The sequence below is a fragment of the Danio rerio genome, chromosome 23 (genome assembly GCF_052040795.2).
Source record: "Danio rerio strain M-AB ecotype USA chromosome 23, GRCz13ab, whole genome shotgun sequence".
Lineage (NCBI taxonomy): Eukaryota > Metazoa > Chordata > Actinopteri > Cypriniformes > Danionidae > Danio > Danio rerio.
Window position 1 is genome coordinate 48,526,280 of NC_141043.1, and position 17,849 is coordinate 48,544,128.

General features: G+C 41.4%; 2 protein-coding genes across 3 annotated transcripts in view; one reads left to right on the top strand and one right to left on the bottom strand.

The window, feature by feature from the left end:
- The window catches only part of tfr2 (transferrin receptor 2), a 1,009,002-nt gene that overhangs the window by 671,527 nt on the left and 319,626 nt on the right, over positions 1-17,849 (bottom strand). The window lies entirely within an intron of this gene.
- Positions 177-17,169, top strand: LOC108180270 (transcription factor HES-4-B-like). 2 transcript variants are annotated; one of them, XM_087305014.1, is made up of 5 exons: positions 177-275; positions 2,211-2,306; positions 2,376-2,460; positions 5,573-7,593; positions 16,323-17,169. In XM_087305014.1, the coding sequence occupies exons 1-4, from the start codon at positions 246-248 to the stop codon at positions 5,749-5,751; spliced, it is 390 nt and encodes a 129-aa protein (XP_087161140.1). In that variant the 5' UTR covers positions 177-245; the 3' UTR covers positions 5,752-7,593; positions 16,323-17,169. The 2 variants fall into 2 exon arrangements, with proteins under 2 accessions (XP_087161140.1, NP_001429569.1); NM_001442640.1 differs by lacking the exon at positions 16,323-17,169 and having other exon boundaries at positions 188-275; positions 5,573-6,539.

Sequence of the window (17,849 nt, forward strand, 5' to 3'; positions counted from 1 at the left end):
ATATCAGTAAATCCTCTTGTACGCTCTGTGCTGAGTCTGATGGGCTGTCAGTCACACATGATTGACAGGAGCAGAAGCCGCAGATTAAAGCCTCATGAATAAAACACGCACTTGACCACCCACAGCTCTGGGCGGACACCAGCTCTCTTGCGCAGGCTTTATAAGACACTCGGACATAGTAAACAGTAGCACAGTAAACTGCTGCTGAAGCGAGGAGATTTTAAAGAGTGTTAAATCACGGTGAAATGACCGACATCCCGCAGCGCAGGTCTAAGGTGAGGCCTTTTTGTGTTTAAATGATTATATTTATGTATTATATGTGTATGTTTATATTCTTTACATTCATAGCCAATATACAGTCGAAGTCAATATTATTCACCCTCCTGGGAAATTATAATTCTGTTTGTAATTAAAGTAATTAATGCACAATTTAACTTAGATTTCAACACATTTCTATTCATAATAGTTTTAAGAACTCATCTCTAATAACTTTGCCATGATGACAGCACATAATATTAGACTAGATATTGTTTAAGACAATAGTATTCAGCTTAAAGTGACATTTAAAGGCTTAGCTAGGTTTATTAAGGTAAAGTTATGATAATTAGGCAAGTCTTTGTATAACAGTGGTAAGACAATCCAAAACTAATATCACTTAAGCGGGCTAACAGTATTCAATTTATTTATTTTTTTAATTGAAACTGGATTCATTCCCAAGTTAAAGTTTGTGTACATTTTAAATACTGCACAAATTATTTGTAAAACAGTTTATCATCTTATGTTTAATGATATATATATATATATATATATATATATATATATATATATATATATATATATATATATATAGATAGATAGATATAGATATATATATATATTAGTAATTCAGGCTTTTGGAGGCATGAGATGCATCTCCTAAAATATCAAAACAATTAAGTTAACTTATTCAACTTGTGTTGGGACAACATGAAGAATTTGTGTGCAATCCAGCACCTAATACTTTTACAGTGCTCTTAAATGCCAATAAAAATCACTCTGTTAAACTGTAGAGTTGATTATTCAACACCAAAAGTGGACAGAGCAGAGATAAAACTCCCATAATGCAATTCACAACCATAAATAAACAGTTCAAGAGTTCACACTTAGCTGATGATTGATTATAAAGTGTGTTTGGCATGCTGTCCTGGGAGAGAGCCCTGAGCTCATAGGATCCTCGAGCCCGGGGCTCCCTCCCGTTTATAAGGCGAGAGGGGAGTTTGAGCTCAGGTAGGTCTGGAGAACCGCCCTGCTCTAGTGGATAATGAACAGATAATGATCACTCTTAAGAAATAACTACTTTCTAGGAGCATGTCTATGATGCTGATTTGGATTAGTCGATTAACTTAAGCTTAGACCTAAGTGGGAGGAAACCGGGGAACCCGGGGGAAAACCACATGAGCACAGGGAGAACGTGTAAACTCAGCACAGAAACGTCAGCTGGCTTGGTAAGGACTAGAACCAGTGACGTTCTTGCTGTGAGGCAACAGTGCTAACCACTGGGCCACCGTGCCACCCATCTAAGGCAGGAAGGGCATGGCAACACAATCTCACAGCAATTCGTAACTTTTTAATTTGGTGGCTAATTCGAATGAATTTTTACGATCTAATTCGTACAATTTAGTATGACTTGCTCATCCCCCAATGACGGTCGGGTTTAGGGGTGCGGTTAGGTGCCACGCTTCCTTTTTAAAATCGTACAATTTTCGTACGAATTAGCCACTAAACAGGCAAAACGTAAAATATTTACGCTTATTCGTGAGATCAGGCTGGGTATGAGGTGGATTCTTCAAAACAAACATGGCAGTCATATGGAACTGAGGGTATATATAATGGCTTAGTAGTCATCTGATCGGTCAATCATAAATTGTATAATGCAGGACCGGCTGTGATCAATCATAAGCACATTAGTTCTCAACATTAGTTTATAAATAAACTTCAGAAAGCACCATGCAAACCACAAAATATGGAACCTGCTAATTAATGCATATGTTTTGCAGTGTATTATTTTACAATGTTTCCCAGTACTGGGTTGCAGCTGGAAGGGCATCCGCTGCGTAAAACATGCTGGAATATTTGGTGGTTCATTCCACTGTGGCGACTTCTGACTTAGTGACTAAGCTGAAGGAAAATGAATGAATGTTTATACAATCGTTTTCAACTTCTATTTGAAGATCTCTAAACCGCTGATGGAGCGACGGAGACGCGCGCGCATAAACGCCTGCATCGGAGAGCTGCGCACGCTCCTGATTCAAGCCCACGCGACACCCGTGAGTATGATCGCTGTCTAAGAACTACATTCACGCCAACAATTGACTAATACTTTGTGTATCTTTAAGAGAATTCAGTCATCAAAACTGGAAAAGGCAGAAATTCTTGAGTTCACCGTACGGCATCTGCGCACACTGCACTGCCCTACAACAGGTAACATCAGTAAATTATTAAACCATACCTGTCAACATTGGGATGTGAAAATAAGGGATATGCCCACCATAATAAGGGATCTCCTCAATTTTTTTTTTTTTAAATCCCAAATTATTAAATATGTTCATTTGGAGCAGTATCATTGTAAATAAACAGTTAAAAGGTCAGTAATATGTTTTAAAATGATTATTAACAAAAAAGAAAAAATATACACATTAGCAAACAGTTCAGCTTATTAAAATTTATAACTATTATAATAAAAAAGAATCAAGCTATCAATCTCATTAGCCGTTTCTACACTGTATACCGCACACATTCTGATTAAAGAGCCACAAATGAATCCCTTATTTATTTAAAAAAAAAAAATTATATTAAATAACAGGTGTCACTTTAAAAACGCACACATCTAACATTATAATCAAAGCATTCAACTGCTTTCCTTACTTTTTATGCTCATTTAAGACTAAATTAGTTGTGTTTGAAAAGAAACCCTACCAAGATCGACATGTTTATATGTTATTATTGATAATTATGTGTATTTGTCTGTTTAAACACGCACACAAAAGCCAGACTTTCACTCCGCTTCAAATCGTGTGTACAGAATCAGTTTGGGAAACAGCCAGGGCCGGCGCGTCCATAGAGGCGACCTAGGCGGCCGCCTGGGGCAGCAGAATAGAGAGGGCGGGGTCCCAGACACTACCCTCACCACCTGCGCCCTCAGTTATATCCGCGACTAATAGAGACGGTGGAGTCTGCGACACAACCCTCACCACCCGCGCCCTCAGTTATATCCGCGACTAATAGAGACGGTGGAGTCTGCGACACAACCCTCACCACCCGCGCCCTCAGTTATATACGCGACTTATAGTGAGGGTGGAGTCTGCGACACTACCCTCACCACCCGCGCCCTCAGTTATATCCGCGACTAATAGAGACGGTGGAGTCTGCGACACAACCCTCACCACCCGCGCCCTCAGTTATATACGCGACTTATAGTGAGGGTGGAGTCTGCGACACAACCCTCACCACCCGCGCCCTCAGTTATATCCGCAACTAATAGTGAGGGTGGAGTCTGTGACACTACCCCAGGGGTCAGCAACCCGCGGCTCTTTAGCGCTGCCCTTGTGGCTCCCTGGAGCTTTTTCAAAAATATTTGAAAATGGAAAAAGATGGGGGAGTTTAATATATTTTTTCAGTTTTAATATGATTTCTATAGGAGGACAAACATTTTTAACGTTTTCAAATGCTGTAAAAGTGGGTAGAATTAATATTTAATTTTAACATTTCTGTCAACGAAGATTTGCCTCATAGCCTGCGACACACGTTTCTATCAGCAGGGCGGGATGCCGGGCAGGTGGCTGTTGTAAACAAACCGGAAGATAATAAAGCATGGAAAACCGTACACAGATGGTGACTACATGGAGTCATTCAACATATTAGAACACCTATTTGCAGAATTCAAAAACAAAATCAAGATAATACAAAAAATTAAAGATATACCTCTCTCCGCTAAGACAGTGAAGGAAAGGGCTATTAAAATGGCAGGTAACATCAACGATCAGCAAACCAAGAACATTAATTCAGTGCCAGCATACTAAATTGCCTGTGATGTGACCGATATTCAACGCGCTTTTATGCAGGTATGTGAACTCTGATGGGCCGCAAGAAGAAATTATAAAATTAATACCACTGAAAGACCAGAGGCTGTGCTGAAGTGTTTAAATGACAACGAAATAAACACCAACCACCTTATTTCAGTGGCTATTTAATCATGAAGGCTCATTATGTATTTATAGCCAACTTACTCATTTATTTAGTAGGCTAATATAGCTAATATAGATACATACAGCATGTGTTTCCTTCATTATAAGGCTTATATAAGGCTTTACATTTTTTGCGGCTCCAGACATATTTGTTTTTTGTTTTTTTTGGTCCAATATGGCTCTTTCAACTTGTTGGGTTGCCGACCCCTGCACTACCCTCACCACCTGCGCCCCTAGTTATATCCGCGACTAATAGAGAGGGCGGTGTCTGCAACACTACCCTCACCACCCGCGCCCTTGGTTATATCCTCTTCAAGGGCGATAGAATAGAGAAGGCGGCGTCCCCGACACTACCCTCACCACCTGCTCCCTCAGTAATATCCGCGACTAATAGAGAGGGCGGTGTCTGTGACACCACCCTCACCACCCGCGCCCTTAGTTATTCTCGCGTCTAGGGTGATAGAATAGAGAGGGCGGTGTCCCCGACATTACCCTCACCGCCCGCGCCCTCCATTATATCCGCGTCTAAACATGACACCGCGGCAGAATAGAGAGGGTTGGGGTTAAGGACGGCGTGACCGTCCTTTGCCTAGAGCGGCAGTTCAGCTTGCTCCGGCCCTGGAAACAGCGTCTATTTATCAGTATGGAGCGCGTCAGCTGATAGTCATGCACCATTATATGACTGCTTTGAGGATTGTATAGAATGGGCGACGGCACCTGTAATGAAAAAGAGGGGAGCCGCGCCGTTTTTTATTTATTTATTTATAAGTGTTTTCATGTTTTCATTCCAAAACAAAACGAAAGCACAGAACAGACTCACATTTAAGAGCAAGGGGCGACCCCTTGTGGTTCGGCGGTATGGGTTGCTTATAGGGAGGCTCGACTCTTCAGAGAAAGACTGAAAATACAGGAGAAATACGGGAAAATACCTTTATGGGATGATACCGGGATAGAACTGTAAAATACGGGAGAATCCCGGGAAAAACGGGAGGGTTGACAGTTATGTATTAAACTGCTGGAAAAAACAGAAACAACAGAAGCCAGCATTACATTTCTAACAGTTTTATAGCTTATAATAGGATTTGTATTGGTTTTAAGGCAAACATCATGGATATCTACTGTCATTTTGTTTCCTTATATTGGTGGCATGCTAAAACCAAGATTATATCGCAAATATGTCAAATAAATCATTATAAACATTTAATATTTACTGTGTTTGATAGCTAAAATTTGATGGTATTTGTAGCGTAAACTATTTCAACTTTTTTTTATCTGGGATACAAACATTTAACATTAGAAAGTGAGTAGTAGCATAATAGAAAGAAATATGTAATGTTTTTTTGTGTCAGGTGAGTGGAGTCAGTTCTGCGCGGGATACACGGCGTGTGTGCAGGAAATCACGCGCTTCTTTAGAACCGCACTCCCGCAACCAGACCCGCGCACATGCACAGAGATGAACCAGGAGCAACCCGAGGATTCACAGCACCTGCTTACACACATCGCACGAGTTTGGAGACCATGGAACTAAAACAAGACACACTTTAATGTTCATATTACTTTTAGTCCTGTATAAACCATTTTTGTGGGACATAAACAAAACAATGCTAGAGCTTCTGAGAATCCAAAAAGAGCCACATATTGAGAAATAACGTTATGATATCTGTTTAAGCATCAAGTTATGATTAAATTGCCGCTTGTTACAAATATGAAATAGTTTGATAACAAGCAGAAAATGCTCACGAGCCAATGACATCACCACATCGAAATGGCTTATAGCAGCGGTTTTCAGACTTCTTTCACTAAGTACCACCTCAGAAAAAATTTGTCTCTCCAAGTACCACCGTAATAACCGGTATTGAATACAGTAGCGTAGTAGGCCTAATAAAGCAGCTGCAGCACTGCACAGTTCAAAAATGTGTCAAATTAATTCTTATTATTATAAATATTCATTACTCTCAGCCACTTTAAACATTATTCAATACACAATACACAATAAACGCGCCTTATAAACACACATTACATTATATTATAAATAGTTTGAACATTAACACTGTACTGTGCTTATGTAACTGAGGCCAGCTAGTGTGTGTTGTGCAGGTAAACCTCACTCCTCTGACCTCTAAAGGTGCTCTAGCGACAAACGCTAGAGGCTACGGTCTTTAGCCTCCTTGTTAGAGCAACTGACTCCCTTGCGGAGGGTCGCCGGTTCGATCCCAGTTCGGAGTGGGTTTGATGGTGTAGGACTGGCGGGGTTGCACTTACAAGTAAAAAAATAAAACATTAACGTTTAATTAAAATGTGCTTTTAAAAGTTAATTAAAAATGGCATTTAAAAAGTAAAAAGAAAAGTGCTGTATTTAAATGTAAACAATTATCATAAATTAGACTATTCATTAAAACCTGGAATTGTTCCTTGGACCTCATAAATATAGGCTATAAGTCATCATATTGATATATAAATATATACACATAGTTGAAGTATGTTGCGTGTATATATGACTTATTTGTAAATCTTTGAAATCTAAACATTAACTTGTATTTTAAATATATGAATTGGATTTACACATTTAAATTAAAAATGAGATCTGCTTACTGCACGTTAGAGTAGGCTTTGTGTGTCAGAAAAGCAAGTGATTATAATATTCCTGTCAACATTGGGATATAAAAATATTCCGACGCACCAACAACCGTTACAGATGTTGAGAGATTAGCTTCAAATGACAGAATACATAACAAACATTAGAAAATTGAAAATAAAAGGTTTAGCATATTAAAATCAATTTACTGATCACATTTGTGTTTATCATACATGCTAAAGGGTTAAAAGTGTGTTAATTTTTTACATTAATTATTCAGCGATTCGTCTGTATCACTAGTGGTACTTGTATCACAGTTTGAGAACCACTGGTCTATAGTATTTCATAGCACTTCAATACAACTTCCCAGATAGCGGGTAGTAATCGGCCTGAGCCCGGCTGCCCTTCGGCGCCTCCGGCTCCGACTCTGCATCGGCACATGTGTTTGTGATGCGGCTGTAAAGCACTAACCCGATTCCTGTTAACCATATCTGGCCTGAGTCTGTCTGTAGAGTCTGGGCCGCTTCTGGCAAGGAATCTCCAGTGTGGCAGCTGAACGCGGGTTCAGCCTCCAGAACAAATTTACTGTCACAAGAAGTGGACTTTCCGAGGCAAAGACAAAGAATTTATTGACAACTGCCTCTGCATCAGTCTCTCTTGATGCGTTTGATTATGCACAGGCCAGCGACCGGTTCAGGTCGACGCAGGAGTTTGAGTTAAGATAGATATGAGTTTCTTCTTTCTTTCATTTGTCAAATAAATAAATGAATAATTTAGCCTATGGTCGTCGTGATAGTTATGGTGGCTTGAAAAGCCAACATACTGTTATCTCACTTAAACTTATTATTATTATGGTGGCTTGAAAAGCCAACATACTGTTATCTCACGTAAACTTATTATTATTAATGGGGTTTGCCATAGGCAAAGTCCATTCTTACTATTGTGCCTGGTTTATTATTCTGTCTTCTTCTTCTTCTTCTTCTTCCGTACACTTTTTCGGCGCGTAACTAGTCCCGCAGCTTTTGTCCCAGACCCTTGAAAGTGGGCTCAAATCGTGCGGCCTTATCGGGAATGGTGTGCTATGACTTTTATAAGGGGTGGGTGGTTTTGGGGCCCCGCAGGGGCCCCAAAACCACCCCCCAAAACGCATTGACTCAACATTACGCCCAACTTTGAAAGATTATAGCGCCAAGTGTGAAATTCATAGAAATATGGGATTCACAGCATCTGTAGGGGGTTGCAGCCTAAGCGAGAACATACCCCGCAAGGGGGTATAAGTTGCACCCCTGGGGCTCTAGGACGTCCCAAAGTGGTCCCCATTGACTTACATGGGCCCCATTGACTCCCATTCATTTTCTAGACACTCGTAGATACTATTCCCGGAAATCGCCGTAGCGCCAACAGGGAAATTCGTAGAGACATGGGATTCGCGACATCTCGAGAGGGTTATAGGAGGCTTCAAACCACACCCCGAAACGCGGTAAATGTTGTACCCCTGGGGAGCTAGGACGTCCCAAAGTCTCCATTGACTTTACATGGAGCCGAACTTTAACCAATCACTGTGTCCATTGTGAATTTCATAGAAATATGGGATTCACAACATCTGTAGGGGGTTGCAGCCTAAGTGAGAACATACCCCAAAAGCGGGTATAGGTCGCACCCCTGGGGCTCTAGGACGTCCCAAAGTGCTCCCCATTGACTTTACATTGCCCATTGACTCCCATTCATTACATTGACTCCCATTATAAATGTCATATGTCAATCACAGTACGTGGCAGTGTCATACTGACTTGGGGGTTGTCTTATTTGACTTAGGCAACCAATCAGCATCTCAATATGATATTTGAGCTCACAAGCCACGCCCCCCCAAACCACTTAAAGACCCTTAATAACTGCCCCATTGACTTAACATGGGGTGGGACGTCCCATTGCAGATCCCATTGACTTCCATTATAAAGGTCACACATCTATAACATTACATAGGAGTGTCATAGAGACATGGGGGTGGGCTCATTTGACTCAGGCAACCAATCAGCATCACTCTATGATAATGAAGCTCACAAGCCACGCCCCCAAATGGGTCCCATAGACTTCTATTATAATAGGGCTAGATGCATATCTTTGCATTGCAGTGTCATATAGGCTTAGGGGTTGGCTCATTGGACTCAGAGAACCAATGAGCTTTTCAATATGATAATGAAGCTCACAAGCCACGCCCCCAAACTGGCCCCATAGACTGCCATTGTAACTGGTCCACATGCATATCTTTGCTTAGCAGTGTCCTATTGACTTGGGGGTTGGCTCATTTGACTTGGACAGCCAACCACATTCAAGTTCACTCTGTAACCTCGCCCATAGCAACAAAAGAGAGTACCCTAGCAACCATTCATCAACAGCTATATCTCAGCATCACAACATCGTAGACACTTGGGGATTGCCTCGTTTCACCCATGCTAGCAAACGGAACTTCCTATATGCTACACATGCTAGCAGTGACTAGCTACATGCTAATATTGACTAGCCAAGTACTGTAACTTGCTAGAAATGCTTACTAAGTATAAATATTTCATCAGGCATGTATGTGAGGCTTGCCTAGTAACCACCCAGGGTACCCTAGCAACTGCCTAGCAACCACCCAAATTACCCTAGCAACCGCCTAGCAACCACCTAGCAACTGCTTAGTAACGCCTTAGTAAGGGCCTAGCGACCACTCAGGACACCCTAGCAACCGCCTAGCAACGCCTTAGCAACCACTTAGAATACCCTAGCAACCACCTAGCAACGCCTTAGCAACCACCTAGCAACCACTCAGGGCACCCTAGCACTGTTGCTAGCATGATGCTAGCAACTCGATTAGCATGTTGCTAGCATCATGCTAACACGATTAGCATAACGCTAGCTACATGCTAATCATGTTAGCATGATGCTAGCAACTCGATTAGCATGTTGTTAGCATGATGCTAACACGATTAGCATCATGCTAGCTACATGCTAATCATATTAGCATGATGCTAGCAAGTCGATTAGCATGTTGCTAGCATGATGCTAACACGATTAGCATTATGCTAGCTACATGCTAATTATGTTAGCATGATGCTAGCAACTCGATTAGCATGTTGTTAGCATGATGCTAACATGATTAGCATCATGCTAGCTACATGCTAATCATATTAGCATGATGCTAGCAAGTCGATTAGCATGTTGCTAGCATGATGCTAACACGATTAGCATCATGCTAGCTACATGCTAATCATGTTAGCATCATGCTAGCAACTCGATTAGCATGTTGTTCTATTGGCCAGTTTACTACCGTTTTGTACCCCATCGATTTGCCACGCAAACCCCATTCACATTTCCTTTAGGAAATGTACAATTCTAGTTCTTCTTCTTCTTCTTCTTCTTCTTCTTATTCTTCTGAGACTAATTTTAAAGTCTATCTCCTCCTAACCCTTTCAAGCTTCATACCTCAAACTTTCGTCAAACCTTCAAACTGGTCTGACTCGGGTTGCTATATCTTTTCCGACTGATCCGACTTTCGGTTTTCCGAAAAACGACCCGGAAAATTCCCAAAATTCCCATTGACTTAACATTGGGTCAAACTTTGTGACCTCATAACTCTGCATCAGACTGTCCTACAGACTTCTAACTGGGCTCATTTAACTCAGTCTAGCCAGCAGCCAATAACTGATGACCTTTAAACTTACTAGCCACTCCCTAGCAACCACTTTTGGCACCCTAGCAACTGTCCCATAGACTTCCATTGTAAAAGACTGCCATTGACTTAACATTGAGTCAACCTTTGTGAGCTCATAACTCTGCATCAGACTGTCCTACAGACTAGAGTCAGGCCCCATTCAACTCAGTCTAGTCAGCAGCCAATCACTGATGACCTTTAGACTTACTAGCCACTCCCTAGCAACCACTTATGGCACCCTAGCAACTGTCCCGTAGACTTCCATTACAAAAGACTCTCATTGACTTAACATGGGATCAAACTTTGTGAGCTCATAACTCTGCATCAGACTGTCATAGAGACTAATGGCTGAGCTCATTTAACTCAGTCTAGCCAGCAGCCAATCACTGATGGCCTTTTAACTTTCTAGCCACACCCCTAACTACCACATACTGCACCCTAGCAACTGTCCTATAGAATGTAATTAGCTGTGCTATCAAATGCTTATAATTCTAACATGCTAATGACATGCCAATCATGCTAGCAACATGATACTCATATGCTAATCATGCTAATGACATGCTAACTCATACTGGAAACATGCTAATGACATGCTAATTTGTACTAGAATCATGCTAGTAACATGCTAATTCAAACTAGACTCATGTTAATAACTGGCCTACATGCATATCTTTGCATAGCAGTGTCCTATTGACTTGGGGGATGGCTCATCTGACTCAGACAACCAATGAGCATCTCAATATGATAATGAAGCTCACAAGCCACGCCCCCAAATTGATTCCATAGACTTCCATTAAAATAGGCCAAGATGCATATCTTTGCATAGCAGTGTCATAGAGACATGGGGGTTGGTTCATTCGACTAAGACAACCAACCACATTCAAGTTCACTCTGTAACCTCGCCCATAGCAACAAAACAGAGTACCCTAGCAACCATTCATCAACAGCTATATCTCAGCATCAGAACATCGTAGAGACTTGGAGATTGGCTCGTTTGACTCATGCTAGCAAACGGAACTTCCTATATGCTACACATGCTAGCAGTGACTAGCTACATGCTAATATTGACTAGCCCAGTACTGTAACTTGCTAGAAATGCTTACTAAGTATAAATGTTTTATCAATCATGTATGTGAGGCTTGCCTAGTAACCAACCAGGGTACCCTAGCAACTGCCTAGCAACCACCCAAATTACCCTAGCAACCGCCTAGCAACCACCTAGCAACGGCCTAGTAATGCCTTAGTAAGGGCCTAGCGACCACTCAGGACACCCTAGCAACCGCCTAGCAACGCCTTAGCAACCACTCAGAATACCTTAGCAACCACCTAGCAACACCTTAGCAACCACCTAGCAACCACTTGGGACACCTTAGCAACCGCCTAGCAACACCTTAGCAACCACCTAGCAACCACTCAGAACACCCTAGCAACTGCCTAGCAACGCCTTAGCAACCACCTAGCAACCACTCAGGACACCCTAGCAACCACCTAGCAACACCTTAGCAACCACCTAGCAACCACTCAAGACACCCTAGCAACCACCTAGCAACGCCTTAGTAACCACTCAGAACACCCTAGCAACCATCTAGCAACCACTTAGGACACCTTAGCAACCACCTAGCAACACCTTAGCAACCACCTAGCAACCACTCAGAACACCCTAGCAACCGCCTAGCAACACCTTAGCAACTACCTAGCAACCACTTAGGACACCCTAGCAACCGCCTAGCAACACCTTAGCAACCACCTAGCAACCACTTAGGACACCCTAGCAACCGCCTAGCAACACCTTAGCAACCACCTAGCAACACCTTAGCAACCACCTAGCAACCACTCAGGACACCTTAGCAACCACCTAGCAACACCTTAGCAACCACCTAGCAACCACTCAGAACACCCTAGCAACCGCCTAGCAACACCTTAGCAACCACTCAGGACACCCTAGCAACCACCTAGCAACACCTTAGCAACCACCTAGCAACCACTCAGGACACCCTAGCAACCACCTAGCAACGCCTTAGCAACCACTCAGAATACCCTAGCAACCACCTAGCAACCACTTAGGACACCTTAGCAACCATCTAGCAACACCTTAGCAACCACTCAGAACACCCTAGCAACCGCCTAGCAACACCTTAGCAACCACCTAGCAACCACTCAGAATACCCTAGCGACCACCTTGCAACACCTTAGTAACCACTTAGCAACTAGTCAGAACACCTTAGCAACTGCCTAGCACCACCTTAGCAACCACTTAGCAACCACTCAAAACACCCTAGCAACCGTCTAGCAACACCCTAGCAACCACCTAGCAACTAGTCAGACCACCTTAGCAACTGCCTTGCACCACCTTAGCAACCACCTAGCAACCACTTAAAACACCCTAGCAACCGCCTAGTAAAATGCTAATTCATGCTAGAATCATGCTAACAACATGCTAATTCATGCTAGAATCATGCTAGTAACATGCTAATTTATGCTAGATTTATGCTAACAACATGCTAATTCATGCTAGAATCATGCTAGTAACATGCTAATTCATGCTAGAATCATGCTAACAACATGCTAATTCATGTAAGAATCATGCTACTAACATGCTAATTCATGCTAGAATTATCCTAGTAGCATGCTAATTCATGCTAGAATCATGCTAGTAACATGCTAATTCAACCACTTCAAACTTTCAGATTCGGCTTTTCAAGCCACCATAAAGTTTGTCCTCAAACTTTAATATCTAGTTCTTCTTCTTCTTTCTTCTGAGACTAATTTTAAAGTCTATCTCCTCCTAACCCTTTCAAGCTTCATACCTCAAACTTTCGTCAAACCTTCAAACTGGTCTGACTCGGGTTGCTATATCTTTTCCGACTGATCCGACTTTCAGTTTTCCGAAAAACGACCCGGAAAATTCCCAAAATTCCCATTGACTTAACATTGGGTCAAACTTTGTGACCTCATAACTCTGCATCAGACTGTCCTACAGACTTCTAACTGGGCTCATTTAACTCAGTCTAGCCAGCAGCCAATAACTGATGACCTTTAAACTTACTAGCCACTCCCTAGCAACCACTTTTGGCACCCTAGCAACTGTCCCATAGACTTCCATTGTAAAAGACTGCCATTGACTTAACATTGAGTCAACCTTTGTGAGCTCATAACTCTGCATCAGACTGTCCTACAGACTAGAGTCAGGCCCCATTCAACTCAGTCTAGTCAGCAGCCAATCACTGATGACCTTTAGACTTACTAGCCACTCCCTAGCAACCACTTATGGCACCCTAGCAACTGTCCCGTAGACTTCCATTCAAAAGACTCTCATTGACTTAACATGGGATCAAACTTTGTGAGCTCATAACTCTGCATCAGACTGTCATAGAGACTAATGGCTGAGCTCATTTAACTCAGTCTAGCCAGCAGCCAATCACTGATGGCCTTTTAACTTTCTAGCCACACCCCTAACTACCACATACTGCACCCTAGCAACTGTCCTATAGAATGTAATTAGCTGTGCTATCAAATGCTTATAATTCTAACATGCTAATGACATGCCAATCATGCTAGCAACATGCTACTCATATGCTAATCATGCTAATGACATGCTAACTCATACTGGAAACATGCTAATGACATGCTAATTTGTACTAGAATCATGCTAGTAACATGCTAATTCATACTAGACTCATGTTAATAACTGGCCTACATGCATATCTTTGCATAGCAGTGTCCTAATGACTTGGGGGATGGCTCATCTGACTCAGACAACCAATGAGCATCTCAATATGATAATAAAGCTCACAAGCCACGCCCCCAAATTGATTCCATAGACTTCCATTAAAATAGGCCAAGATGCATATCTTTGCATAGCAGTGTCATAGAGACATGGGGCTTGGTTCATTTGACTAAGACAACCAACCACATTCAAGTTCACTTTGTAACCTCGCCCATAGCAACAAAACAGAGTACCCTAGCAACCATTCATCAACAGCTATATCTCAGCATCAGAACATCGTAGAGACTTGGAGATTGGCTCGTTTGACTCATGCTAGCAAACGGAACTTCATATATGCTACACATGCTAGCAGTGACTAGCTACATGCTAATATTGACTAGCCAAGTACTGTAACTTGCTAGAAATGCTTACTAAGTATAAACGTTTTGTCAAGCATGTATGTGAGGCTTGCCTAGTAACCAACCAGGGTACCCTAGCAACTGCCTAGCAACCACCCAAATTACCCTAGCAACCGCCTAGCAACCACCTAGCAACGGCCTAGTAATGCCTTAGTAAGGGCCTAGCGACCACTCACGACACCCTAGCAACCGCCTAGCAACGGCTTAGCAACCACTCAGAATACCTTAGCAACCACCTAGCAACACCTTAGCAACCACCTAGCAACCACTTGGGACACCTTAGCAACCGCCTAGCAACACCTTAGCAACCACCTAGCAACCACTCACAACACCCTAGCAACTGCCTAGCAACGCCTTAGCAACCACCTAGCAACCACTCAGCACACCCTAGCAACCACCTAGCAACACCTTAGCAACCACCTAGCAACCACTCAGGACACCCTAGCAACCACCTAGCAACGCCTTAGCAACCACTCAGAACACCCTAGCAACCATCTAGCAACCACTTAGGACACCTTAGCAACCACCTAGCAACACCTTAGCAACCACCTAGCAACCAGTTAGGACACCCTAGCAACCGCCTAGCAACACCTTAGCAACCACCTAGCAACACCTTAGCAACCACCTAGCAACCCCTTAGGACACCTTAGCAACCACCTAGCAACACCTTAGCAACCACCTAGCAACCACTCAGAACACCCTAGCAACCGCCTAGCAACACCTTAGCAACCACCTAGCAACCTCTCAGGACACCCTAGCAACTGCCTAGCAACACCTTAGCAACCACCTAGCAACCACTCAGGACACCCTAGCAACCACCTAGCAACGCCTTAGCAACCACCTAGCAAACCTTAGCAACCACCTAGCAACACCTTAGCAACCACTCGGAACACCCTAGCAACCGCCTAGCAACACATTAGCAACCACCTAGCAACCACTCAGAATACCCTAGCGACCACCTTGCAACACCTTAGTAACCACTTAGCAACTAGTCAGAACACCTTAGCAACTGCCTAGCACCACCTTAGCAACCACCTAGCAACCACTCAAAACACCCTAGCAACCGTCTAGCAACACCTTAGCAACCACCTAGCAACTAGTCAGACCACCTTAGCAACTGCCTTGCACCACCTTAGCAACCACCTAGCAACCACTTAAAACACCCTAGCAACCGCCTAGTAAAATGCTAATTCATGCTAGAATCATGCTAACAACATGGTAATTCATGCTAGAATCATGCTAGTAACATGCTAATTTATGCTAGAATTATGTTAACAACATGCTAATTCATGCTAGAATCATGCTAGTAACATGCTAATTCATGCTAGAATCATGCTAACAACATGCTAATTCATGTAAGAATCATGCTACTAACATGCTAATTCATGCTAGAATTATCCTAGTAGCATGCTAATTCATGCTAGAATCATGCTAGTAACATGCTAATTCATGCTAGAATCACGCTAACAACATACTAATTCATGCTAGAATCATGCTAGTAACATGCTAATTCATGCTAGAATCATGCTAACAACATCCTAATTCATGTAAGAATCATGCTACCAACATGCTAATTCATGCTAGTAATATGTTAACTCAAGCTAAAATCATACTAACATTCTATTTAGACTTTAAAACCACTTCAAACTTTGAGATTCGGCTTTTCAAGCCACCATAAAGTTTGTCCTCAAACTTTAATATCTAGTTCATTATTGAAATATAAATGAAAAAAGCGATTAGAAAAATTTGCAAATTAATTGACGGTCAAGTTAGTTAAATTTTCTCTGAGTTCCTGGAAAAGTGATGCAAAAAAGATCAAACTCTAACACGAACTAGAAATTGTTAGAAAGAAATCACCCAAGCATCAATGTTATTACAATAACCAAGATTAAATATATAGGCTTTACTTGTTAAAAATAAAGTGTCATGCTGGTAAATTCCGCCGTTTCCAATCTTCTTCTCAGTGATGGGAAGCTCAGATCATTTTATTGACTCGGATCTTTGAGTCTCGTCCATCGAGATGAACGAATCTTTTTTCTAGTCTTTTCGTTCATTTGATTCAATTTGCCAAAATATTATTAAAATGTTGCGAATTGCTTCCAAACACATCTACAGCTAGCCCAAAAGGTTGATCACACGACAAATAAGTCATAAATAGAATATAAGGAGAAAATAATAATTCAATGTTTACCTGCTCCTTTGTTTATTGTTGTCTCTTTGCTCAGCTCACCTCTTCATGTCTTCAAATGTCAGTGAATAAACTTTTCATTTGACATTATTTCAATTGTTAACTTACCTAAAAATGAAAACTCATTACTTTCCATCCATCCACACTGCTTTCTTCTCCTGAAAACAAAAGAAATGTAGAAGAATATTGGTAACCCAAACAGGGAATTTCTATCAATTTTTATTTTTTGTAACATTTTTCATTTTTTCTTTCCATTTTTTCTTAAAATGTTGCAATAAATGTTTTCAGAGATAATGCATGAGCTTATGTGAATCGATCTCTGAACATACGAGAAAGTACAAATAAATGTTTATAATAGCATAAAGCAGTGGTTCTCAAACTTTTTTCATCAAGTATAACCTCAGAAAACAATTGCCTCTCCAAGTACCACTATACAGAGCAGTATACAGTGAAATACTTGAAATACAGTAGTGTAGTTGGCCCAGTAAAGCAGCAACAGCTTTGTACAGTTCAAAAATATGGCAGATTAATTTCTACTATTAAGAATATTTATTATTGTCAGTCACAATGTTCACAATAGTCTGAACATTAACACTGTACTGTGCTTATTTGTAAAAAAAAAAAAAAACTAAAAAACTAAAAAATGTCAACATTTCAATTGAAATGTTCTTTTAAAAGTTAAAAATAGCAGGTTACTGTTCTTAAAAAAAAAAAAAAAGTCCTGTACATAAATGTAAAGTATTTACATATAGTAACCAACTCATCAACACCTGGAAATGTTGCTTGGATCTCAGAAATATAGGCTATATGTCATCAAATCTTTATATATAAATAATTTTAAATAAATTTTGAAATATATGTACCATGTACACATGACATATTTACCACTAGAAGGAAGCCCGCGTACCACTAGTGGTACACGTACCACATTTTGAGAACCACTGGCATAAAGCTATAAAGAGAAATCATTTACCTGACATTCAAATGCATCTGTAGATCCATTTCATAAACGCTGTGGATGAGAATGATCAGTCATACACTCCC